At 39.8% G+C, this 21,355-nt stretch overlaps 2 protein-coding genes across 4 annotated transcripts; one reads left to right on the forward strand and one right to left on the reverse strand.

Moving 5' to 3' along the window:
• Nucleotides 1–6,505: 6,505 nt before the first annotated feature.
• On the forward strand, nt 6,506–8,833 carry lhfpl5b (LHFPL tetraspan subfamily member 5b). Its single transcript, XM_026333053.1, has 2 exons — nt 6,506–6,914; nt 8,586–8,833. Exons 1-2 carry the CDS (start codon nt 6,506–6,508, stop codon nt 8,831–8,833), a joined length of 657 nt encoding a protein of 218 aa, XP_026188838.1.
• Nucleotides 8,834–9,536: 703 nt separating this feature from the next.
• Nucleotides 9,537–20,917, reverse strand: srpk1a (SRSF protein kinase 1a). Of its 3 annotated transcripts, none has more exons than XM_026331381.1 (16): nt 20,826–20,917; nt 20,256–20,310; nt 17,197–17,324; nt 16,853–16,961; nt 16,607–16,694; nt 16,260–16,347; nt 15,829–15,935; nt 15,068–15,233; nt 14,953–14,978; nt 14,590–14,815; nt 14,118–14,507; nt 13,856–13,956; nt 13,458–13,565; nt 13,221–13,290; nt 11,130–11,222; nt 9,537–10,873 (listed from the first exon to the last, which is right to left on the reverse strand). In XM_026331381.1, the coding sequence occupies exons 1-16, from the start codon at nt 20,836–20,838 to the stop codon at nt 10,689–10,691; spliced, it is 1,953 nt and encodes a 650-aa protein (XP_026187166.1). In that variant the 5' UTR covers nt 20,839–20,917; the 3' UTR covers nt 9,537–10,688. The 3 variants fall into 3 exon arrangements, 2 of the variants coding, with proteins under 2 accessions (XP_026187166.1, XP_026187165.1); XM_026331380.1 differs by lacking the exon at nt 11,130–11,222 and adding an exon at nt 12,100–12,192; XR_003297206.1 differs by having other exon boundaries at nt 10,819–10,873; nt 11,130–11,442.
• Nucleotides 20,918–21,355: the final 438 nt, after the last annotated feature.

Raw genomic sequence — 21,355 nt, forward strand, 5'->3', positions numbered from 1 at the left:
GTGAAACCTCACAGCTTTTAAGGAGTGCTGTAACTCAACTGCCTGAGCGTATCGGGTGCCTGTACACAGCATCCAATGCAATGAAATATCTCTCTAGCTTTGATTGCAGGTTACATCTATCAAATTTCCTACTAAGTCAAGTTTTGGGGGGATTTTCCAGAGATCTACTTATCTGGTCAAATATTTAGTTTAATAATGTGACCCAACTTGCATACTAAAGTATAAATAAAGCAGGAGCTTTTCACCTTGTTGCCCACCTTGTGCATCAGGCTGAAAACAATCATCAGACAATGTATCTCACAGCCTTTATGTGCTGAACAGTCATTGTGAAAACAGGTGTTCTGGTTAATTTTATGCCACAGCAGTCATGAAATCCAATTTAGGCAAAAATTCTGGAGAGGATCCAACCTGACAAAGCAGGCAACTGCCCCAGAGCCTCCCAGGGTGCTAAAAGCCCCAGATTCGCTATGTGTCAGTCAGCTTGTGCTAACAAGATCGTGGGTTCTGTGCTATCTGTCCTATCTGGCTCTGTGCCTAATGAATTTGCATTTCATCTCAGAATAATAGACATATCAGCAAACCAGAAAGCCAGCAGTGTTCTCAGACAGGACTCCTGTTTGGTCTCTGGAGTTTTTGGCAAAATCGAATTTAGATGACTTGTTTTATAGCCAAGCTACATTTCATCCGTAACCATCTGTGAGAGTGGTGATGATGGTAGGTCAGTCCACCACTTCAGTCCACATATTTAAAAAAAAAAAAAAAAAAATCACAATGTCAATTCTAATTGGTTGAACTGCCATAAAATTATATGCAGACACTCATGATACCCAGAGGATGGAGTCTGCTGACTTTGCCAAGGCCTTGATGTTTCCAACACGTCCATGTTTTAACTTACAGAAAGACTGGTGCTCAAATGACTATGCCCAAAAACTTTGAAACTTTTTTTTTTTTTTTTTTCAGGTCAAATTTTCGGTTCGGTCAGAAATTACAGCACAAGCAAATAACATTCCCACCAGCCTCAGCGGTACTTTTTGTTCGCTGCTAATTAGCTAATGTTGGCAAGCTAAACTAAGATAATTAACACTACACCAGTTAAATGTTATCACATTAGCACTGTTGGTGTGAGCATATATGTCAGTTCGTTGATGTTAGCATTATGTTGTGCAAAAGTACAATCCCATAGATCTGTGAACATGACTCTTACTCTTGTTCTACGGTCTGCATGGAATCGAACTATTGAACTACTGCACAGAAGGGAACTCAACCCACATCATTTCAAATACATGTTTTCCAAAATAAAATCTCTCACTGCTATAAACTCAGTGGTATTCATTTTTATCATTACATATTCAAATGTTTTATTTATATATATATGTATATATATATATATATATATATATATATATATATATATATACAGTGGGTACGGAAAGTATTCAGACCCCTTTAAATTTTTCACTCTTTGTGTCATTGCAGCCATTTGCCAAAATCAAAAAAGTTCATTTTATTTCTCATTAATGTACACTCAGCACCCCATCTTGACAGAAAAAAACAGAAATGTAGAAATTTTTGCAAATTTATTAAAAAAGAAAAACTGAAATATCACATGGTCATAAGTATTCAGACCATTTGCAGTGACACTCATATTTAACTCACATGCTGTCCATTTCTTCTGATCCTCCTTGAGATGGTTCTGCTCCTTCATTGGAGTCCAGCTGTGTTTAATTAAACTGATTGGACTTGATTAGGAAAGGCACACACCTGTCTATATAAGACCTTACAGCTCACAGTGCATGTCAGAGCAAATGAGAATCATGAGGTCGAAGGAACTGCCCAAGGAGCTCAGAGACAGAATTGTGGCAAGGCACAGATCTGGCCAAGGTTACAAAAGAATTTCTGCAGCACTCAAGGTTCCTAAGAGCACAGTGGCCTCCATAATCCTCAAATGGAAAAAGTTTGGAACGACCAGAACTCTTCCTAGACTTGGACGTCCAGCCAAACTGAGCAATCGTGGGAGAAGAGCCTTGGTGAGAGAAGTAAAGAAGAACCCAAAGATCACTGTGGCTGAGCTCCAGAGATGCAGTAGGGAGATGGGAGAAAGTTCCACAAAGTCAACTATCACTGCAGCCCTCCACCAGTCGGGGCTCTATGGCAGAGTGGCCCGATGGAAGCCTCTCCTCAGTGCAAGACACATGAAAGCCCGCATAGAGTTTGCCAAAAAACACATGAAGGACTCCCAGACTATGAGAAATAAGATTCTCTGGTCTGATGAGACCAAGATTGAACTTTTTGGCGTTAATTCTAAGCGGTATGTGTGGAGAAAACCAGGCACTGCTCATCACCTGCCCAATACAATCCCTACAGTGAAACATGGTGGTGGGAGCATCATGTTGTGGGGGTGTTTTTCAGCTGCAGGGACAGGACGACTGGTTGCAATTGAAGGAAAGATGAATGCGGCCAAGTACAGAGATATCCTGGAAGAAAACCTCTTCCAGAGTGCTCAGGACCTGAGACTAGGCCAAAGGTTCACCTTTCAACAGAACAATGACCCTAAGCACACAGCTAAAATAATAAAGGAGTGGCTTCGGAACAACTCTGTGACCGTTCTTGACTGGTCCAGCCAGAGCCCTGACCTAAACCCAATTGAGCATCTCTGGAGAGACCTGAAAATGGCTGTCCACCAACGTTCATCATCCAACCTGACAGAACTGGAGAGGATCTGCAATGAAGAATGGCAGAGGATCCCCAAATCCAGGTGTGAAAAACTTGTTGCATCATTCCCAAGAAGACTCATGGCTGTACTAGCTCAAAGGGTGCTTCTACTCAATACTGAGCACAGGGTCTGAATACTTATGACCATGTGATATTTCAGTTTTTCTTTTTTAATAAATTTGCAAAAATTTCTACATTTCTGTTTTTTTCTGTCAAGATGGGGTGCTGAGTGTACATTAATGAGAAATAAAACGAACTTTTTTGATTTTGGCAAATGGCTGCAACGACACAAAGAGTGAAAAATTTAAAGGGGTCTGAATACTTTCCGTACCCACTGTACATGATGTGTCATCGTATTCAGTTTTGCCAGAAATTTCCTGTGGTGCTTTGTGGCACAAAGAGAAATTCTCATGCTAAAACAAAGATAAGGTTAAATATTCTGTGGTGCATAAAAATGGCAATAAATAAATAAATAAAAATTCTCAGAGTGACAGATGGTGGGATGATGGAGAAGACAGTGCAAACAGTGTCATTTGCCTCAGTAAAGTGAAACACGCATGCAGCTTTAATTTGTATTCAGGAGTTGGTGGCGTCTCTAAAATCCAAACTGTGAGTGCTTCTCAGTTAATAATAAGGTGAGGACATGGCAAGACAGTTAAACACCTATTCTTCTGCTATCATCAGATCTTTTCTTTGATGAGAAAGAGGCTTTAAAACAAAAATGACTTTAGAAAAGTTTTATTTTCTTCAACGTGTTCGCTGAATCCATCACATCGATGCTTATGATAGACATCTTACTTCTGTATTTAGGAGCTAAAACCCCGCAGCACTGCTCTGAGTCTAAAGCAGATGGTCATGGATTTGTCTGTAATGCATAACCAAGACTACTGAAGGCAACTGTAATGGATTTTTAATTTTGATAACTTCCCCATATCGATAAAGGCTTTCATTATTTTGAGTTTTGAAGAAACATGGCTCAGGTTTTTTGCCAGGAAATAAATGAATAGATTTTCTTGAAAGTGTGGGGTATATCAGTGTTTGTGTGTGCATGAAGCCTTGATGAAGTCCATCTTCCATCTACACGCCTCCTCTTCAAGGCCTTACTGCAGAAATAGGGAGCTTGATGAAATCTTGACAGTACATTCAGACTCCTCAGAAGCTGTCATACGTATTGTAGATTACGCCTCATTAGAGCAGCACTCAGAAGCAGCTCCTCCACATTTTCCTTCCACATGCTGCCTTTGATTAGTCTTCTTATCTAAATTTGACGTCTTCCCTCAATCTCAACCCCCTCGCTGTCTGTCTTCCAGGCAGAGATTGTGTTTGCCTTCTCCGTTACCCCCCGCCACCAGCTGACTGTCCCTCCTGAGCTGCAGGGAGCCTTCAGGGATCCCCTTGAGGAAGTCGGACAACCACTCATCCCTGAATATTGTTTCTCCACACATGGCACGGTGTCATGTAGGAGGCTCCTCAAGCTCCTTGTTACCAACACTGACTGGAGGGTGACAGACAGATGGTACCATGTTCTGTCCGGCTGCCCCTGTCAGCCTCGAGCTATAGCTGTCCTCCCATAATGAAAATGCCACTATAAAAACAGAAATAAAAATAATATCTGTAAGCGATGAACCCATGAAACCATGAAAACACAAACACACAACAATAGCACCAGGCAGCACCCATAAAGGCTTAGAACAGAGCAGTTTACAAAGATAATTGTCAAAGTTGAGAAAACTAAAACGTGCTAAAATAATTGGAAGAACTTTGCAAAATAGGTTTGCAAAGATGTGAGGGGAGTAGAGTTAGAATTGCCTCAAAAATGAAAATGTAATATTGACTTAAATCTCTGGAGTACAGAGCACAATGATGGGTTAATGGTTTTAACTTTGAAACTTTGTGATAAACAGAGTCCAGGATGTGAAGACTTGTGTCTGAAATAAAATCCCTAACTTCACAGTTTATAACAATGTCAGTTTTTTTGTAGAGTTGTTAGTGTTAACGGGGCCCGGTGGATTTCTTTTTTTTTTTTTTTTTTTTCTTGTTAGAAAATAACATTAAATTGGTTTGGTCTGAATTCAGCACAAGCTTGAGTTGAATGAACAGAAATTGGAATTTGAAATGTAAACGGTGGTTTATTATAAAAACCATAAGACTGCCATAACTATGGGTCTGATAACTGCTTCAACACTTTAATTATTTATTATTTAGAATAAAAGTCATTATTAGGAAGAAACTGAAAACACTGTTAAAAAAAATGTTTACATAAAAACACACCAGAAACAGTTTGATACACAAGTGTTAGATAGGATTCTGCTATAGACACAGACCATACTGTGTGATTTGAAGCTGCCCGTGTGTGTGTGTGTGTGTGTGTGTGTGTGTGTGCGGTGTTAGGTTTGTCACATATGTGCCATTTCCGAACTAACACAAACGTCACTGTTGTCCAGTGTACTGTGTTGCAGCTGAACACTGCCACCAACAACGATCAAAAGCCATAATCTGTCCATGTGGTTTCGTCATTTATCAAAATAAGATCCTTATTGTGTTTCTGTCAGTGACAGTAAGTTTGCAGATAAAGCTGCACTCCAATAAGGAAACAATATTGAATTTAATATCAGCAAACCTTTATTTTAAGCTCCCCTCTCTATTGGCTACAAACCACAGCAAACAATCAGGCAGGATGGTCTTTGAAGCTCACAAAATATTATGACATTTAAACAATACTGGAAAAAAAATGGAGCTCAAACCAAATTTAAGAACAAAAATGGAACTGAAGTGTATATGTTTGATAAATAAATATCAAACATTAATGAAGCAGCGTTTCTAAAATGTGCAATTCATGACAGTGTTGTTGTTAATAAAGCATTTACCAATTCTTTATCAGTTTTAAGCCATTAATAAGACCCACCCTGCCAGGTTGTGCCTCCAGCATGACAGTTTTTTTTAACTAGCTAATTCATTCATTACTGAGACCCCTCCAGTGGACTAGCACCTCATCAGAAAGTGGTACCAAGAAAGGGATGATGTTTTCTCCTTAATTGGCTTGAATCTAATGTAACATCCTGTTTGTTCTGCCTTTGAGGGTTAGATGGTAAATGGCTCATACTGCACTTTTCCACACTCAAGTGCACTCAAAGTACATTTTCTACTTGCCCATTCACACACACACAACACCAATGGAATAGCCACTGGGAGAAAGTTGGGGTTCAGCGCCTTACCCAGGGACACTTTGACATGTCGACTCTAGAAACTGGGGACTGATCTATTGCCCCATAAATTAGAGGAAGAGCAGCTCTACCTCCTGAGCCTCAGGGTTGCATACCAAGCTATGTTCTCGTAGAGGAGCACTCGTCCATCCATTCATTATCTATACCTGCTTATTCCCAAACTATAATATTCAAATTCTATATACATATATAGAATATATATCTATATTATTAATATTTAAACTTGCTTAAAAGGAAAACAGGCTTTTACTGTTACAACTGAATTATTTAAAAAAGAAATCAGGAGGGCTTGAATGAAAAAAAACAACAACAAAAAAAACAGCTGCTCATTAACATGTAGTAAATAAATTAAATTAGTCTTAAATTAAGTTTCCAGTTTGTGACGTCATTCTCGGGCACCTGTCGATGGGTGACGTCAGAAGCGAGGTGCTGTCCAGGGTGCTGAATCCTGAGCCATGTGAGCCAAAGGGAGCAATCAGGTGTGGGTTGTTGACAGACTCGGGACAGTAATACAATAACAGGTTGAACCTTTTTTTGTTTGTTTGTTTGTTTGTTTCCTTTTTACAAACATGGATCTGCTTTCAGCACAGGAGGCAGCCAAAATCTACCACACCAACTATGTGAGAAACTCCCGAGCCATCGGCGTCCTGTGGGCCGTGTTCACCATCTGCTTCGCCATCATCACGGTGGTGGTCTTCATCCAGCCCTACTGGATCGGGGACAGCGTCAACACCCCGCAGGCCGGGTACTTCGGCCTCTTCTACTACTGCATCGGCAACGCGCTGACCTCGGAGCTCACCTGTAAGGGCAGCGCGCTGGACTTCGCCTCCATCCCTTCACCGGCCTTCAGGACTGCCATGTTCTTCGTTGGGTGCTCCATGCTGCTCATTGTCGGCACCATGGTCTGTTTCAGCCTGTTCTTCTTCTGCAACGCCGGGAACGTCTATAAGATCTGTGCGTGGATGCAGCTGGCCTCAGGTGAGGAAGAGTGTGGACATCATCATCCTACTAGTGTACTTTTGTGCACTGTTCAGATTAGGATTGTACACAAAAATAACATATATATATATATATATATATATAATGTACAATCCTAATCTGAACAGTGCACACACACCAACTATAACACACATATTAACACATATATATATGTGTGTGTGTGTGTGTGCACATATATATATATACTAGATATATAGTATATAGTGTATACACATATATATATATATATATATATGCAGATACTAGATAACAGCTACATCAAAGTACTGCTAAAAGGTTAGTGTGCCACTAAGACATCATCATTTTGCATCATTTAGTGTATAGGTTAATAGAGGTCACTTGATTTTGTAATTCAGTGCCAATATTAAAACTAAAAAAAAGGAGTTGAGAGAGAAATCATTATAATGTTGATTATTTATTATGAGGCAAGTGTAGGCCAATGTGGTCAGGTTGATTATTCCTGCCCTGAAGGCAGCATTAAGTAAAAACACAGTTTAGAATTTAGGGCTAGGGTCACAATCTGTGGAGAAGCACTACACAGGCAAGCAACTCTACCACTTATTCTTCTTCACTTAGTCATAAAACTACAGTGCATACAAATCTTTACCAAATGTCACGTCACCACCTGGGTGAGCACTGTGTTTCTTTAATGAGTCGTCCTTTATCCTGAGTGTGAGGTGAAAAACTCGTCCTGTCGTGAAGCGACTTCTCTCCTCTCTGGTTTCAGGCGTGATGTGTGTTTGTTCTGGATGTGTAGCTCTTCACTGTGGAAGCCAATAAGGGATCCAGTTTCAGCCCAGACTTTGACACCTCTGATGGCCGATCGGTTGCGCGTGACAAGATCAGGTGTTGCTTTGTTGTTAACTGGTCTAAACTTGAAACATACCAGGGCCATAGGAGCAATAGTTAAAAACCTATTTGTCCAGTGGTGGAAGACGTATATAGATAATCTACTTAAATAAATACAGTATTACAACAATGAAAAAAATGCTTCTTACAACAAATAGCCAATATCCAAAATCCAAGTTAAGTAAAAGAACTTAATAAATCAGCATAAGTACAGTCAGAGGTCTCATTCTGCAGTAAAAGGTCCACTGTGACTCATGTTTGTATGACATCAGTAGATTTTTATACTGACGCAATAATGTGTGAGCATCATTTTAGTGATGCAGCTGGTTGTAGTTGCTGATTCCCAACATAAAGATCAGGCACCACCAAAGGGTCATAAGAGAAATTTAAATATCTAAGAGGTCGTAGGATAAAAAAAAATAAATAAATAAAGTAAGAAAAATAAAGCTCAGTTCTTGAGGAAAGCTAATTACTGATAGTTATATTATTGGGCTTCACTTTAACCTTGAATTTGCTTTGGCAAACCCCAAAGGAAACTTTACCATGTGAAGAGTATTTAACAATTAAGAACGTTTCTTAACATTAGATCATACAAACAGCACCACTAGGCACCGTTGCCCTGCTGCACTATGAATAAATAAAACCTTTGGCACTTTATAGGGGTACATTCATTCCTATCCTGCACTCAAAGCTTTAAATAACACTCCCTGATAATTGCTTATGTTCACCAGATGGTGTAAGAGCAGAACAGTGGTGATTATTGCAAGAATCCACCATTTCTATGTCCTCCTTTCCCTGCAGCTGTGTTGATGGTGATGGGCTGCATGATCTACCCAGACGGCTGGGACTCTCCGGAGGTGAAGAGGATGTGTGGCCAGAGGACTGATAAATACTCGCTGGGGAACTGCACAGTGCGCTGGGCCTACATCCTGGCCATCATCAGCATCCTGGACGCTCTCCTCCTGGCATTCCTGTCCTTCACTCTTGGAAACCGGCAGGACAAATTGTTGCCAGAAGACTTCGAGATGGAGGGAGCAGGTGAGGGTTAATGCACATTGATGAAGATTGTGGATACAAAACAAAGCAGGGAAGTTCCTCCCTGCCTTTGAGCTTGGTTTCCCTGCTCTGAATGTCCAGTCACTTCTTTTTCCAGAATACTTTAAATACTTTAAACTGGATTACTTTTTGTTTTTTTTACAATTGATTTTTTATATTTACTCTTTTAATACAGCTCAGGTAAACATTTTAATATTTCTCCCACATTAAGCTCAATTACTTTTGTAACGGCATATCCACTTTTTATTAGTGATGGTGTTTATTCGACAGTATTTTATACATACATGAACTTGCCTCATCACTATGCATTCGAATTATGCTGTGTACTTTGAGCTCTGAAAAGGCGAACCTATTTACTTTTCTCACTATAGTGAGCAAACTTAAGTCCATTAGATAATGATTTTCCTGTTTTACAGAAAACCCCTGACGAACACAAGAGTTCAGACTTGTGCATAGAAGGACTTTGATGGCATTTAAGGATCCAGACAAACATCTTAAAACAAGATGCATCGAAGGGGCGACGTTCAAGTGTTCACCTCTTTTTATTTCGTTATAGTGGAATAAGACTTTTAGTAAATTGTGTAATTTGTAGTCCTTCACTGCTTCACAGAAAATAACCTACCACAGTTTTTATTCTGTACTTCATGTCAAATTCCCAATAAACCCAGAGAAACAAGCTCAACAAAGTCCAACAAAGTATTGTATGAACATCTGTTTTATTGTATGGTGTGTTGCACAGTTTCGTAAATTGACAGCTCACACATAGTCCGGTCTTGAATTAGACACAAATGTAAATTTTGTTTTTACCTAGGCCTAACCAGATACATAGGCTACTCTGATATGATCAATTTGGGACACCATTACATAACAGCAGATGTGTAATGATCCTTCAGACATTATTGAACAGTTGGCCATACAACTGAGCTTGAACACATCTTCCATACACTTTTATTAAAACACAGCTACCCAGCTAAATAATTTTAGCTAAGATATAAGATCTGTTAAAAACTGTACATAACTGTAATATACATAAAGGCAAACTCTTTGGTACAGATATATACAGTTTATTTTCACTTTTGTCCTTTAAATTGGGCTTCTTAACATGTTATCTTGGTGGAACCTTTATAACACTATATTCCTGAATTGTAATAGGTGTATGAGAATACCAGCCTCCCATGAGAATGAAAGATTTCAATTATTAGAAACTAACAGCAATTAATACCCGGTGACAACTGCATTTCTGTGTGCTAAATGATATGACCTACTTTATCAGTGGAAATCTCTGTAAAAAACTAAAGAGACTGAACATTGCCGCAGTCAGTGTAAATGTCAGCCCAGTGTGCAACTTTCTAAGCCTACTTTACAAATACAGAATGTATACCTTACATTAATAAGATAAAAGTAAAAAGATCACAGCACTAATGAAAATGTACATGAAAAAAGTGATTGAGGGTCCTTTTTAAGGAAACAAAAATGACCGATAAAAGCTACATATCCTTGATTTGTTTGGGTTTTAGTGCAGGAGTGTAACAAACAAGGATGAGTCACTAGCAATACAATGACAGGTTGGGTGTGTGAACGGAGAACAACAGTTGGAGCCAACATGACCACAAAGTAATTTCATCCACTGGATTCCTGACGTTATCACACCAAGAGAAGAACCAATGAATACAAAGCAAACATACATAAAAGCATCAGCTCAATAACGACAACATAAGAAATCCAAAACAACGAAACAAAAACAGAAATAAATATTCATCTGATATGCCCAAACTGGAAAGTGATCTGTTGCAGTCTGTGGTGAAAGGTGGGAGGGAACGGAGCTGAAAAGGCTGGGGGGAGTCTCCACTAGAGGGCGAGCCAGGGGTGGCGCAAGCACTCTGCAGCTGTGGCTCTCTTCTCAGGGATCAGCTCCAGCATGGGAAGCAGGAAGTCAGTAAAGCACTCTGCTTCTTCACGTGGCCACTCATATTTGTCAATCAGCACTTCCAGCAGTCCCCATGGCTTCAGCTTGGTGATGTGTTTCAAATCACCTGCAGACAACCAGAGTGCTGTTATCAGAGAGCAAGGCAGCAACAGAACACAAACTACAAAGTGTGAACACAGTACAAGGAAGTTACATCTAGGAAAACATTAATATCTAGATATATATCACTATCTGTTAAATGTGTTTTCAAAAGAAACTCAACTAATTTAATGTGGAATAAATTTAAGACAGATCAAAAACACAAACTGTCAATAATCTCATAATCATCTCACCAATACTGTATTTTTATTTTTATTTTTTACCTTTCTTGGTGAAAAAATCCTTGGAATATTTGCCGGACAATATAAGCTTACGTGGGATACTCCCCAGCAGCTCAATGATCAGAGCTATGTGGTCTGCACAGCAGATGGTTACAAAAAGAGACGGAAGACAGACAAGAGATTGATCAGACAGTGTCCCAGTCACAGGCCCGCCCTGGGTGTGTGGGTGGATGGCTCAGGAGCAGACGGGCCAGGTTGACAGCACATTCAGGGGCCAAAGTGTTGCAGAGATCGGGGTGAACAGACCAACAGTTGTCAAACACGGCCACCAGGAGCTGCAAGGTTCTGTTTCCAGCTGTGCATCAAGAATCAATAACTTCAGTTTTGCCATTGCTACTAGATACTGGAGGGGACACAAACTAAATTTCACCAATGATAAATTCACACAACTATGGTGGAAGATAAAAGGATTTTCTTTGAGATCTGTGATCAGACGTCTAGCACAATATTTTATATGTATATAGTTGTCTTTATATGCTAACTAAATATTTCAATTGCTTACATCAAGCTAAAACTACTGATATGAAATGTACTTTATTCCCATGTATGAAAATTCATTGGTTTACAAATCTGTTACAAGCCTGTTATATCACAGCTTCATCTTCCTCATTTTTACAGAATCACTAATGGGCACAAACAGAAACCTTGAGATTTTCATCACACTCTAAACATGTAACTCTAAAAACCACATAAATAATATTAATAATAATAATAATCTGAATATGTGCAATAAAACAAATATTCCCTACACTAAATATTGTCTTTGTCAGACCTACTGACACTTTAATTGCTGTCTGATGGCACTGTTTAAAGCAACAGATATTCACTGGTCCGTATTTATTATTACACCAGTAACACTGGCAGACCTGAATGTGCTGACAGAAAGATGTACCCGTCACCCTGCCATCCACCACTTCTTCCAGAGCAGGCCACAGACAGAGGGGTGGCATACCTCTCTTGGTGAAGTATTCCTGTGAGTATTTCCCGCTCAGAGCATAGTGACGAGGGATTTTACCAAGCAACTCAATCATTAGAGCAAGATGGTCTGGAAATGAGGCACATCAGGGGAGGAAGGGGGAAGATAGGAAGTCACAGGGAAACAGTTGGGAGAGGAGGAGATGGCAAATGGGAGAGCAGACAGGAGAAAGATGGAAAACAGTCATATGGAACAATGTATTAGGAACAATGGATGATGATAGCCTAGTACAACAAAAAGCACAGATATGGGTAGTCTTATTTTTTTCACATGAAGCTATTACAAACATTTGAACTCATGTAGGCCATTCACTTTCATATGAAACCAAACCATGAAAATTGGGCTTAAAATAAAATCCAGCCTTCAAAGCCACACAGTGTTACACCAAGGTTCTGATACAGGATAAGTGGTTAGTAAGAGGGGGAAAAAAAAAAAAGAAGTATTTTCATGTGCTGTAGGCGAAAAAGCAGATCCACAGCTGCAAGACGTGTGCCAATAAAGTAAAGGTTAAATTCCAGCACATTCAGCTAAGCAGCACATTTTAGCAAAGAAAGCATCAGGAGGAGAACAAGACAATGTGAAAAGTGAGTGATGAAGAAAGATGAGTAAGGAAATGAAGAGATGGCCCCAGCTCCAGTGCAACAACAATGTGGTTTGAGGTGTTACAGAGGAAATAAACACAGGAATGGTGGTATTCATCACATTATTCTACACCTACATTTATAACTTGAGACTATCTGAAATCACTGTAATGGAGTGTCTCATTTAAGTGTCAACACAAAAATCAAAAGTGCACTTCAATCTCTTATGCAAACTAAACAATTTGAAGATCATAACTTGGCATGCTTATTGTGAAATCCTTCTTAGATGTGAGGATATTTTCAATAACTCAATCACACACTACCAGTGAGACAATTTAAAAGAAAAATGTTACAAAGCTTTTAAGAAATAACTGCTAAAGACCAGCAATACTAAAAACCTCTTTCCAGTGAAGCATATATTTTAAATACAACTAAATATAGCATTCAGATTTAACGCTGTGCAATTGTAACAGGATAAAACAGAGACTAGACCGGAAGAAGTCATCCCAGCAATACCTTCATCCCTGGAATAATCTTCCCCAGAATGTGGTTCAAACAAGTAGTCCCCTGTGGCAAGCTCAAAGGCCTGAAGAGACAACACAGTCGTTACAAACACGGGAAAGGAAATGTATCAAGATGCCCAGTTACACCCACTTCATAAAGCTATTCAGGTCTTTTCAAGGTGCACTGGACTGGACTTTTTTTCTTTAGGTTTTGAAAGAGTGCAGACATTTTTTAAGTGAAACTTCTCACCATGCAGGCTGTGCTCCATATATCAGCTGATGTACTGTATCCAGCACCAATAAGCACCTCTAAGGACCGGTATTGCCTTGTCTGGATGTCTTCTGTAAAGTGTTTATGCTGAAAGAAGGCGATTAGAAAAAAAAAAAAAGCCTCAAAAACAAGTCTTTACTGTTCATGCAACAGACTGTTCCCTGTTGTAATGGGAGAAATACATTCACGAATTATAAATGTGTGCAAACTCTAGAGAACTGAAAAAAAAAAAAAAAAAAAAACCTCAATCAATACACAATAAACACAAAGAGCAAAAAAATCTTTCTATTTTGGCAGTTAGATGGCATGATGTGTCACTAGCTACAAGGCTTCATGCCTAATCAGGAAATCCCTCAGGTCATTAGCAGACAACTCACCACCCAGCAGGCATTTCCCAAGTCTGCAATCTTGACCTTGATCTTGTCTGCATTGAGTGGCTCGAGGGGGTTAACTAGCAGGGATCCTGCTTTTAGCTTGCCTACATGAGAGCAAAGAGAAGAATGAGCTCAACATTGAATAAAAGATGAGTCACATTCACATGGCTAAGCCTTTAATCAAAATCCAAACCAGCCCAGCCAGGACAGACAGCTACCACAAAACCTTTGTATTTAGTAGATGTATTGATTTTGTCTGACTGACCGTTTCTCAGGCTTTCCTGGGCTCTATACTGACAGTCTGGCAAATCTTCTTGCTCCTCCTGCAAAATGCTTTGCTCCAGCTCTCCATCCTCCAGCCCATCAGAAAGGTATCTCTCTGTGACTCCACTGCTGTGAGCACCCCTGCATTCAGTCTCAGTGTCCAGCTCTTTGATATCTGCAGGGTCCACACCGTTGCACACAGGGTAGATGGAGGACTCCTTGTGGTGCTGCTCCTGGCCCCCGCATTTCTCTGTGTGCTCTGCATTGCCATTGTGTTGGTCTTCATCACTCCACTGAGACTGCTCCTGGTCCACATCTACGTGGCCATTACAGCTCATCTCTGGCAGGCCCTCTGGTCCTACCCTCATGACATCTGCATGCACACTGCTCTCTGACAGAGAAAAGAAAGATGACAATTCTTCTGTTGAAATTACTCAAACTGGGGATTTACTTCTGTCGTGTTTGCTGCTTACCCTCTCCTTCCTCGTTTCCCAGCTCCTGAAAAGACACCTGTCTGAGAGGAGCACACACCCGTCCCTTTGGAGACTGTGGGTCCTCATCATCTTCATCTTCCTCCTCTCGTGTCTCTGTGGTCTTTTCCATTTCCTCCAGGTCCATGATGCACTTTTCCAACAGTTCTGCTTGACGCTTCTGCTTCTTTTTTAACTTCTTCTTCTTGTTCTTGGACATTTTTACTGTCTGTTGGTAATGAACACAGGAAATAAGAGCAGGCTTTCATTAAGAGCTGCACATTTGGTATTGGATTGCATGGGTGCGTTAGAATAAAAATGTGGGTGGTTGATATCCTATGCAAAAAGTAAACTAAAGGGCTGTACCTGTTTTGGAGCAGGTGCTGTGCTTACTGAAAAGAGAATATCAGATGTGCAAACTGTTACCAACATGTTCTTATGAACGTAAACATAAATGTGTCTGTGTTTGTGGGTTTCATACTTGCTGAACCAGAGGGAGGAGGTGCCCCTGCTCTCTGCCACTCTGTGGCCTCTGCTGCAAGCTTACGAACATAAGGCTCATTAACGCTCAACAAGATATTCTCTGGCTTGATGTCTGTGTGGATGATCTCACACTTTGTGTGCAGGTAGTCCAGACCCTGCAGTACCTGAAACATGAATGCATGGGAAATGGTTAACTGATTATTAAACTATTAAACTTAACATTTGAGCTTGTGAAATAAACTATTTTGGGTATTTCAGTTTTCTTGTCTTCAGGTGTCTTGGTTTTCTACACAGGTACAATACATGAATGGCTGATACACATGTGCATCATGGGAACACAAATGCAGTCAATCAGAGCAAAATATAATGAAATTAAACAATGAATTAATAATAAATGAATTTCCTATTTTTGATAATGATTTATAATGTGAAATTATCCCCACATCATTTAAGCCTAATACTAATGTGAAGAATAATGCTAGAGTCAATGTAAATGTAATAATAGGAGTGAATCCTTTAATCATTCCAAAAAAGTAAACACTTCATATTTTTTTTAATCCAATTGTCATGTTAATAGACAGGTCTGACTTGCTCACTGCTCATGAGTTCAACTATCACAACATGCTCTGCCCTATTTGGTTCCACCCCTCACACAGCCTGGAAGCTACATGGCTCATGTGAACTAGTGGAAACTATGACTGAACCTTCATCACGAGGCATCGGCACACAAAAGGTGTGATACAGTGAATCTCAGGTTACCTGTCGTATGATGCTCTTGACACCTGGCAGAGGCAGGCCTTGGTAATTGGACTTTATTATCCACTTTAATAAGTGATGCCCCAACACCTCAAAGACCATGCACACATCTGGGACATGAGCAGTCAAGATATAACAATACAGTAATCAACGCAATATAAGTACAGAAACAAAACAAAAAAACACTGATAAGAAGCAATTTACTGGATATGTTTTTTGCAGTTGTTTTGCATGTGGAGGACCAATACTTACACAGATATGTGGCCAGAGGAATGCACACACTGCAAGGGAGTTTTAGTTACAGCTATAGCTATCCCCATAGCATTATCCTAAGAATTAATAAGAATTAGTTTTGTCTTTCCAAAGGAAACAAACTAACCAAATATGGTCATGGACGACCAGCAAGTATTAGTAATTTTAGCTCTGAAGGATACGAGTCCCATTGACACCAGAGATCTTAAAGTCATCTAGCAGCTGGACCACCATCTGCCGGTTGGGATCATCAGGGTCTGAGTTTCTTACCTGGGAGCAACAAAAAGTAACAATGCAATTGAAATCAACAAATACAGGACTGACATATGTGTCCATGTAATACTGGTTGAAATCAAATGGCTAACACATTACACAGTCTGTTATGGCTTGCACTCTGAACCAGATCCTGTTGTGTTGTGCTTATAGGTTATCATGATCTCCAGCTGTGCCTGCAATGGTGTCTTCAGTATGCATTTGTGCCCATTTTCATCTACAGAACCTACTGTGTTCCATTTATTCAGTTACTTACAGATCTGAGGAGTTTGATCTCATCCACGGCAGTCTCTGTGTAGTGCTCTGCACTCTTCACCACTTTCATTGCAACAAACCTCTTCACCCTGCAACCACAGAGCAAGTAACGTTCACTCACAGGAAGCACCATACAAGGTCCTACCACAATAGTGTCAAAGTAAGCTGTGAATATATCTGTTATCCAACTTCAGGCCTCAAAAACAAAACAGTGCTGTGAGAATGTGCAGTAAAGTTTTTCTCATACTGGATGTCCCAGGCAAGCCACACAGTAGAGAAGTGCCCCCAGCCCAGCTTCCGGATCACATGGTATTTTCCATTATAAAGGTCTCCTACTTTGACATGGTGGTAGCCACCTAGAAGAGAAGAAAATGCATTTTGTTTGCATAGTTCAACAACTAAAGTGGAGACAGAGATCAGTGCTTTTATGAGCACTGTAATAATTGTTTACAAACTAAAAGAGGAAATACTCTAACTCAGATGATGTTGTTAAATTTAGGCATTAAACTGTGAAACGCAGTTACCGGGGAAACTAAGCAGTACTAAAATGCTCAACTATTCATAACTGCATTACAATTGCGTATAACTCGCCTTTGCAGTAGTCATTAGGGTCTTCCTGCTCCTCATCATCAGAGCCAAGAATTTCCTCAGGTTCCTCAGGTTCCTGAGGTGAGGCTTCTAGCTGAGGCTGTTGGCGAGTTCTGGGATTGGCTGGCTGCCTGATAGACAAACACACAAATCATCACAGGCTTTCTTAGGACCGAACTTTATAACATACTCTTTCCTGCATGAGTAGTGAGGTCCTTTGAGTGTTAACCTTCACAGAACTTTATTTACATACATACATTCCTATTTAACAAATATTTGGGATTATAGAAATTTCCTGCATATTTTCAAGAATTCTGAATTTTCTTTGGCTCCACCCAATGACTTTAACCACACCTCAATCCTGCTTAACGCATTACAGGTAACTGTTCCAAAAACAAAACAATGGAGCATTCTCACAGGGCAGCTATCCTGGCCAGACACCAGACCTTTAAACCTGACACAGGCTGTTAATTTCTATCACGTCACCTGAGAAGTTGTGAGCTTTGGTGTAACTGCCTTTAATTGTTTTGGTTCAGCCTTGGTGTCACGCAAAGAAAGTGTCCGTCCCAGTTGAACCAACTGAATTTTAACTACTTTTACTTTTCAGAATCCTCCAAAAGTCGACTCATTTTAAATTAATGAATGTGAATAGTTAAACAAACAACAAGACGAATTTTAAAACAAGTCAAGATAATTGGTTTTAATCTGCATCTGAACAAACAAATAAGAGCTTGCACACAGACTGTAAGCAAACACTGCATGCAAATCTAACTTATGATTTAAAAACATTAAGCACCATCTGATCTTCTACATTTTGTTAATGCTGACTATAGGCTATAGAAGAATTGGGGCTTCAATAAATGGTATTGGTAGACACTCATTAAGAAACTAGGATGAGGGCAAAGAAAACTGCAGCTGGAAAAAAAACTGCATAAATCATCATTAAGAAAAAGATTGCAGTACAAGGCCAGAGACAAGATATTGATAAAACACCAGCAAGAATACGCCCCAAGGCTTAAAAGAATACCACAAACAAAAAGATCCACTTAAATCTTAGTATTTAATACAGCAGAACCTCAAAAACTGACTGGGCTCATCCTGAAACACACATTAAATATTCTAATTATAACTAACAGTTGCTGACTTTTTTCAGTCTTTATTTGCTGGTGTTTAGACTAACTGTAGATAAAGCTTATCAAAGCCAGCATCAGCAAAGTAGAGCATGTGTACATTTTGAATATATAATACCCTGTTTAAGGAAATATACTGCTGCTTCATAACCGGAATGTACCTTTTGACTGAGGTTTAACTCTCATTTGACATTTCATGAATTTACTCATCCACAGCAGTTGTGGCATTTCAAGCAAAGCAAATTAGAACATTTCAGTAACATGTTATGTAAAAAAATAATTCAAAGAGCTCAGAACATCCCTGATGAAATAATATATGCAATCAATTACAGTAAAGTAACAAAAAAAAAAAAAAATCACATTGGCATGTGAGCACTTTGTCTATTTATATATATGCGAAACATCCTTAAATATGTGTTTGCCAACCGTTCACTTGCTAACATTAACTTGACAGCCAAACAGCCTGATGTTACTTCCTCCACAGAGGAGATTAGGAGTGCTCATCACTACTGGAGCCAAAAGAGCTTAGTTCACATTCGAATAAATACCTAAACTGGTATATAGTGTCTCACAAATGGGCTGCTGGTTTTCAGATAATCTGCAAATTTATCCCTGACATGGCTACTTGAAGACTACATGCTCGAGCACCGATGACAGAACCAACAGATGCAATTAATTACTGGATTTTAAAGGACACACTAGTTTTCAAATTTTGATTTTCTATGAAACTGTAATGCTGCATTTACTCTTTTTTTGCAATCAATATTTGTAGCAAATGATCAGAATACATTCTAATTCCTAATCTTCCCTGTTCTTATACTCAGTCACAGCCCCTTGTTGACTATCAAAAAAAAAAAGGAAGACAGGAATGAACCAAAGGGAATATACTTGGAGCATCTGGAGCCAAACACATAACTCCACTTAGCCACTGTTTTATAAAAACAAAAGAGCTGCTCTTATTTTGGAGTGGATGTTTCATATTTTTTGCTGGATCTCATTGTTTTAAGCGTAGAAGCAAATCACTGCTGTGACATTCACATTTTTACATGAGACCACTAACAGTAAAGTAATATTTTTACCAACAACTGATTCAGACGTACATACAGTCTATTACACTGGGTCCTCAAGATGCCTAGTCTTTTATGCATATGGTACTCTTTATGGAAGGGCCTATGGCATGGAGTGGTAAGTTATATTATGTTATATTTAGTTTGTCATTGTCATATAATGTGTAAGCGTAAACGACATGCTACTTTCAGCTATGAAGATAACACTGTCAAGAGGTGACTATCTGCAATAGTGCTGTTTTCAGTGAGACACCATGCTTCGGTGGGCTGATGTGGGCTTGTTCATTCTATCGTTTTAAATATAGCCAAGGCTGTTACGCAACATTGGAGCATGCCACTGATGGCATGATTGTTAGATTGTTACACCAAAACTATTAGTATTGGAGATCAGCACTTGAGCAGTCTATTTTAAACTCACTAAATATTGCATTGTCTTAATGCAATCATTCAAAAACAACGTTCAATTGTAGGACATAGCTGTAAAGCAGTTTATTTCAAGCACAGCATACTGCACATTCAAGATGAACGCTCAGAACTTATAGTCCATTTAAAAAAAAAAAAAAACTGTTTAGAGGTTTATGGATTATGCTGCAGCCCTTAATTAAAAATGACAACCAGCCCAATACGCTCAGCCTCATCACTGATTTGAGATAACGCTACGTCAGGCTTTCACTTTTTTTTTTTTTTTTAAATCCCTGGTTCATGCACAGACCAGTATGCAGACTGTTCATGCAGTCGAGGATCTTCGAGATCCTGTAAGCGTATCAACCTGCAACAGCCGCCTCTGACTTACAAAAAGCATGCTAGCATAGATATATGTCATGTACAACAAGAACAGGGATAAAAAAATTTAAAAAAAACTCACTTTTTGTTGGTCTTCTTGGCTTTCGCCCTCTTCTTCCTCGCCTGGAGTGCCAGAACTGTCAGACAAAGAAACAGTGACATTATTTTCCCCATTGTCTGGCTGCTTCAGATGCAGCTACTTTGTCAATAACCAGCTTATTGTAACATGTTTGCCACTACATGTAACCGAAATCACAACTGCATCTGTCGGTCAGGCACCGGCTTGATACTGGAAACCATTAACTAAGGTTAAGTTGCACCTTGGTACCCGTCCTTTACGCAACGTTTGCGTGGCATGGAGTGATTTTACACACTAATAGAGGAGCAGCAGCCGGTGAAGGCTGTCGGTGTCTCAGCCCGTGTAGAAAATGGAAACAGCTAGAAAGCTAAACGTGGCTAGCTAATCCTGACATGTTCCATTGAAGCTAAAGCTAACGTAGCTGAACGGCGCGTTGAATTCAACCACCGTATAAATGCAAGCTCCTCGGCTGAACTTTACATTTGCACCTGCGAGGGAACATCCATTGCAGTATCGACATACACGCGGGCTAAAGCCGCTCACAATGTGCGGAGCGTTGGTGTGAAGGTTTACCTTTCCTCTCCATGTCGGCTGGGCTTCGTAGCTTAGCCGTTAGCTACACCACCACCGAGCCAACGTCCCACGCATGCGCATTGGCTGGTTTTGCTCGGAGGGGGGGGGACGCTTTCCTGGTGATGTCTCCACCTGAGCTGCAAAACAGTTGTTATGGCTTTCCACTGCACTGTAACTGCAAGCAACGACCTGCATGGCTGGATCGATCTATTAGAGGGCCTCGGGGCAAATAGTTGCTGTTGGCTCATTATTGTGGCTGCGCTTTCTTTAGAAATTGAATCATACGCCCTCTTTATAAGACAGAACTTGCTTTGATATTAGGTTAAAATTTCTTAATGCAGTTATTTGATTTACCAACACCTACATCTATATTCAGTGAACCTGGGAGTTTTATGGCACCTGGGCATTAACTACTTTGCCCCAACTTGGAGAAGGAATGAATATGTTATTTATCATACCAGTCCCTTTATTCTTTGTAATTTGCATTTTCGTTTTCAGAACATGTCTCAACACAATAGCAGTGCAGTTAA

Source organism: Mastacembelus armatus, chromosome 7, assembly GCF_900324485.2.
Source record: "Mastacembelus armatus chromosome 7, fMasArm1.2, whole genome shotgun sequence".
Taxonomy (NCBI): Eukaryota; Metazoa; Chordata; class Actinopteri; order Synbranchiformes; family Mastacembelidae; genus Mastacembelus; species Mastacembelus armatus.

Bases quoted from the DNA above. Each gene is read 5' to 3' on its own strand.
- lhfpl5b (XM_026333053.1), top strand. From the start codon at position 6,506: ATGGATCTGCTTTCAGCACAGGAGGCAGCCAAAATCTACCACACCAAC. The intron at 6,915-8,585 runs GTGAGGAAGAGT...CTTTCCCTGCAG, and splicing joins GTGGATGCAGCTGGCCTCAG to CTGTGTTGATGGTGATGGGC.
- srpk1a (XM_026331381.1), bottom strand. The intron at 14,816-14,952 runs GTACAGCCCTTT...CATTACCAACAG, and splicing joins CAGCACCTGCTCCAAAACAG to ACAGTAAAAATGTCCAAGAA. The intron at 11,223-13,220 runs GTATTGCTGGGA...TCTGCTGTGCAG, and splicing joins AGATTATTCCAGGGATGAAG to ACCACATAGCTCTGATCATT.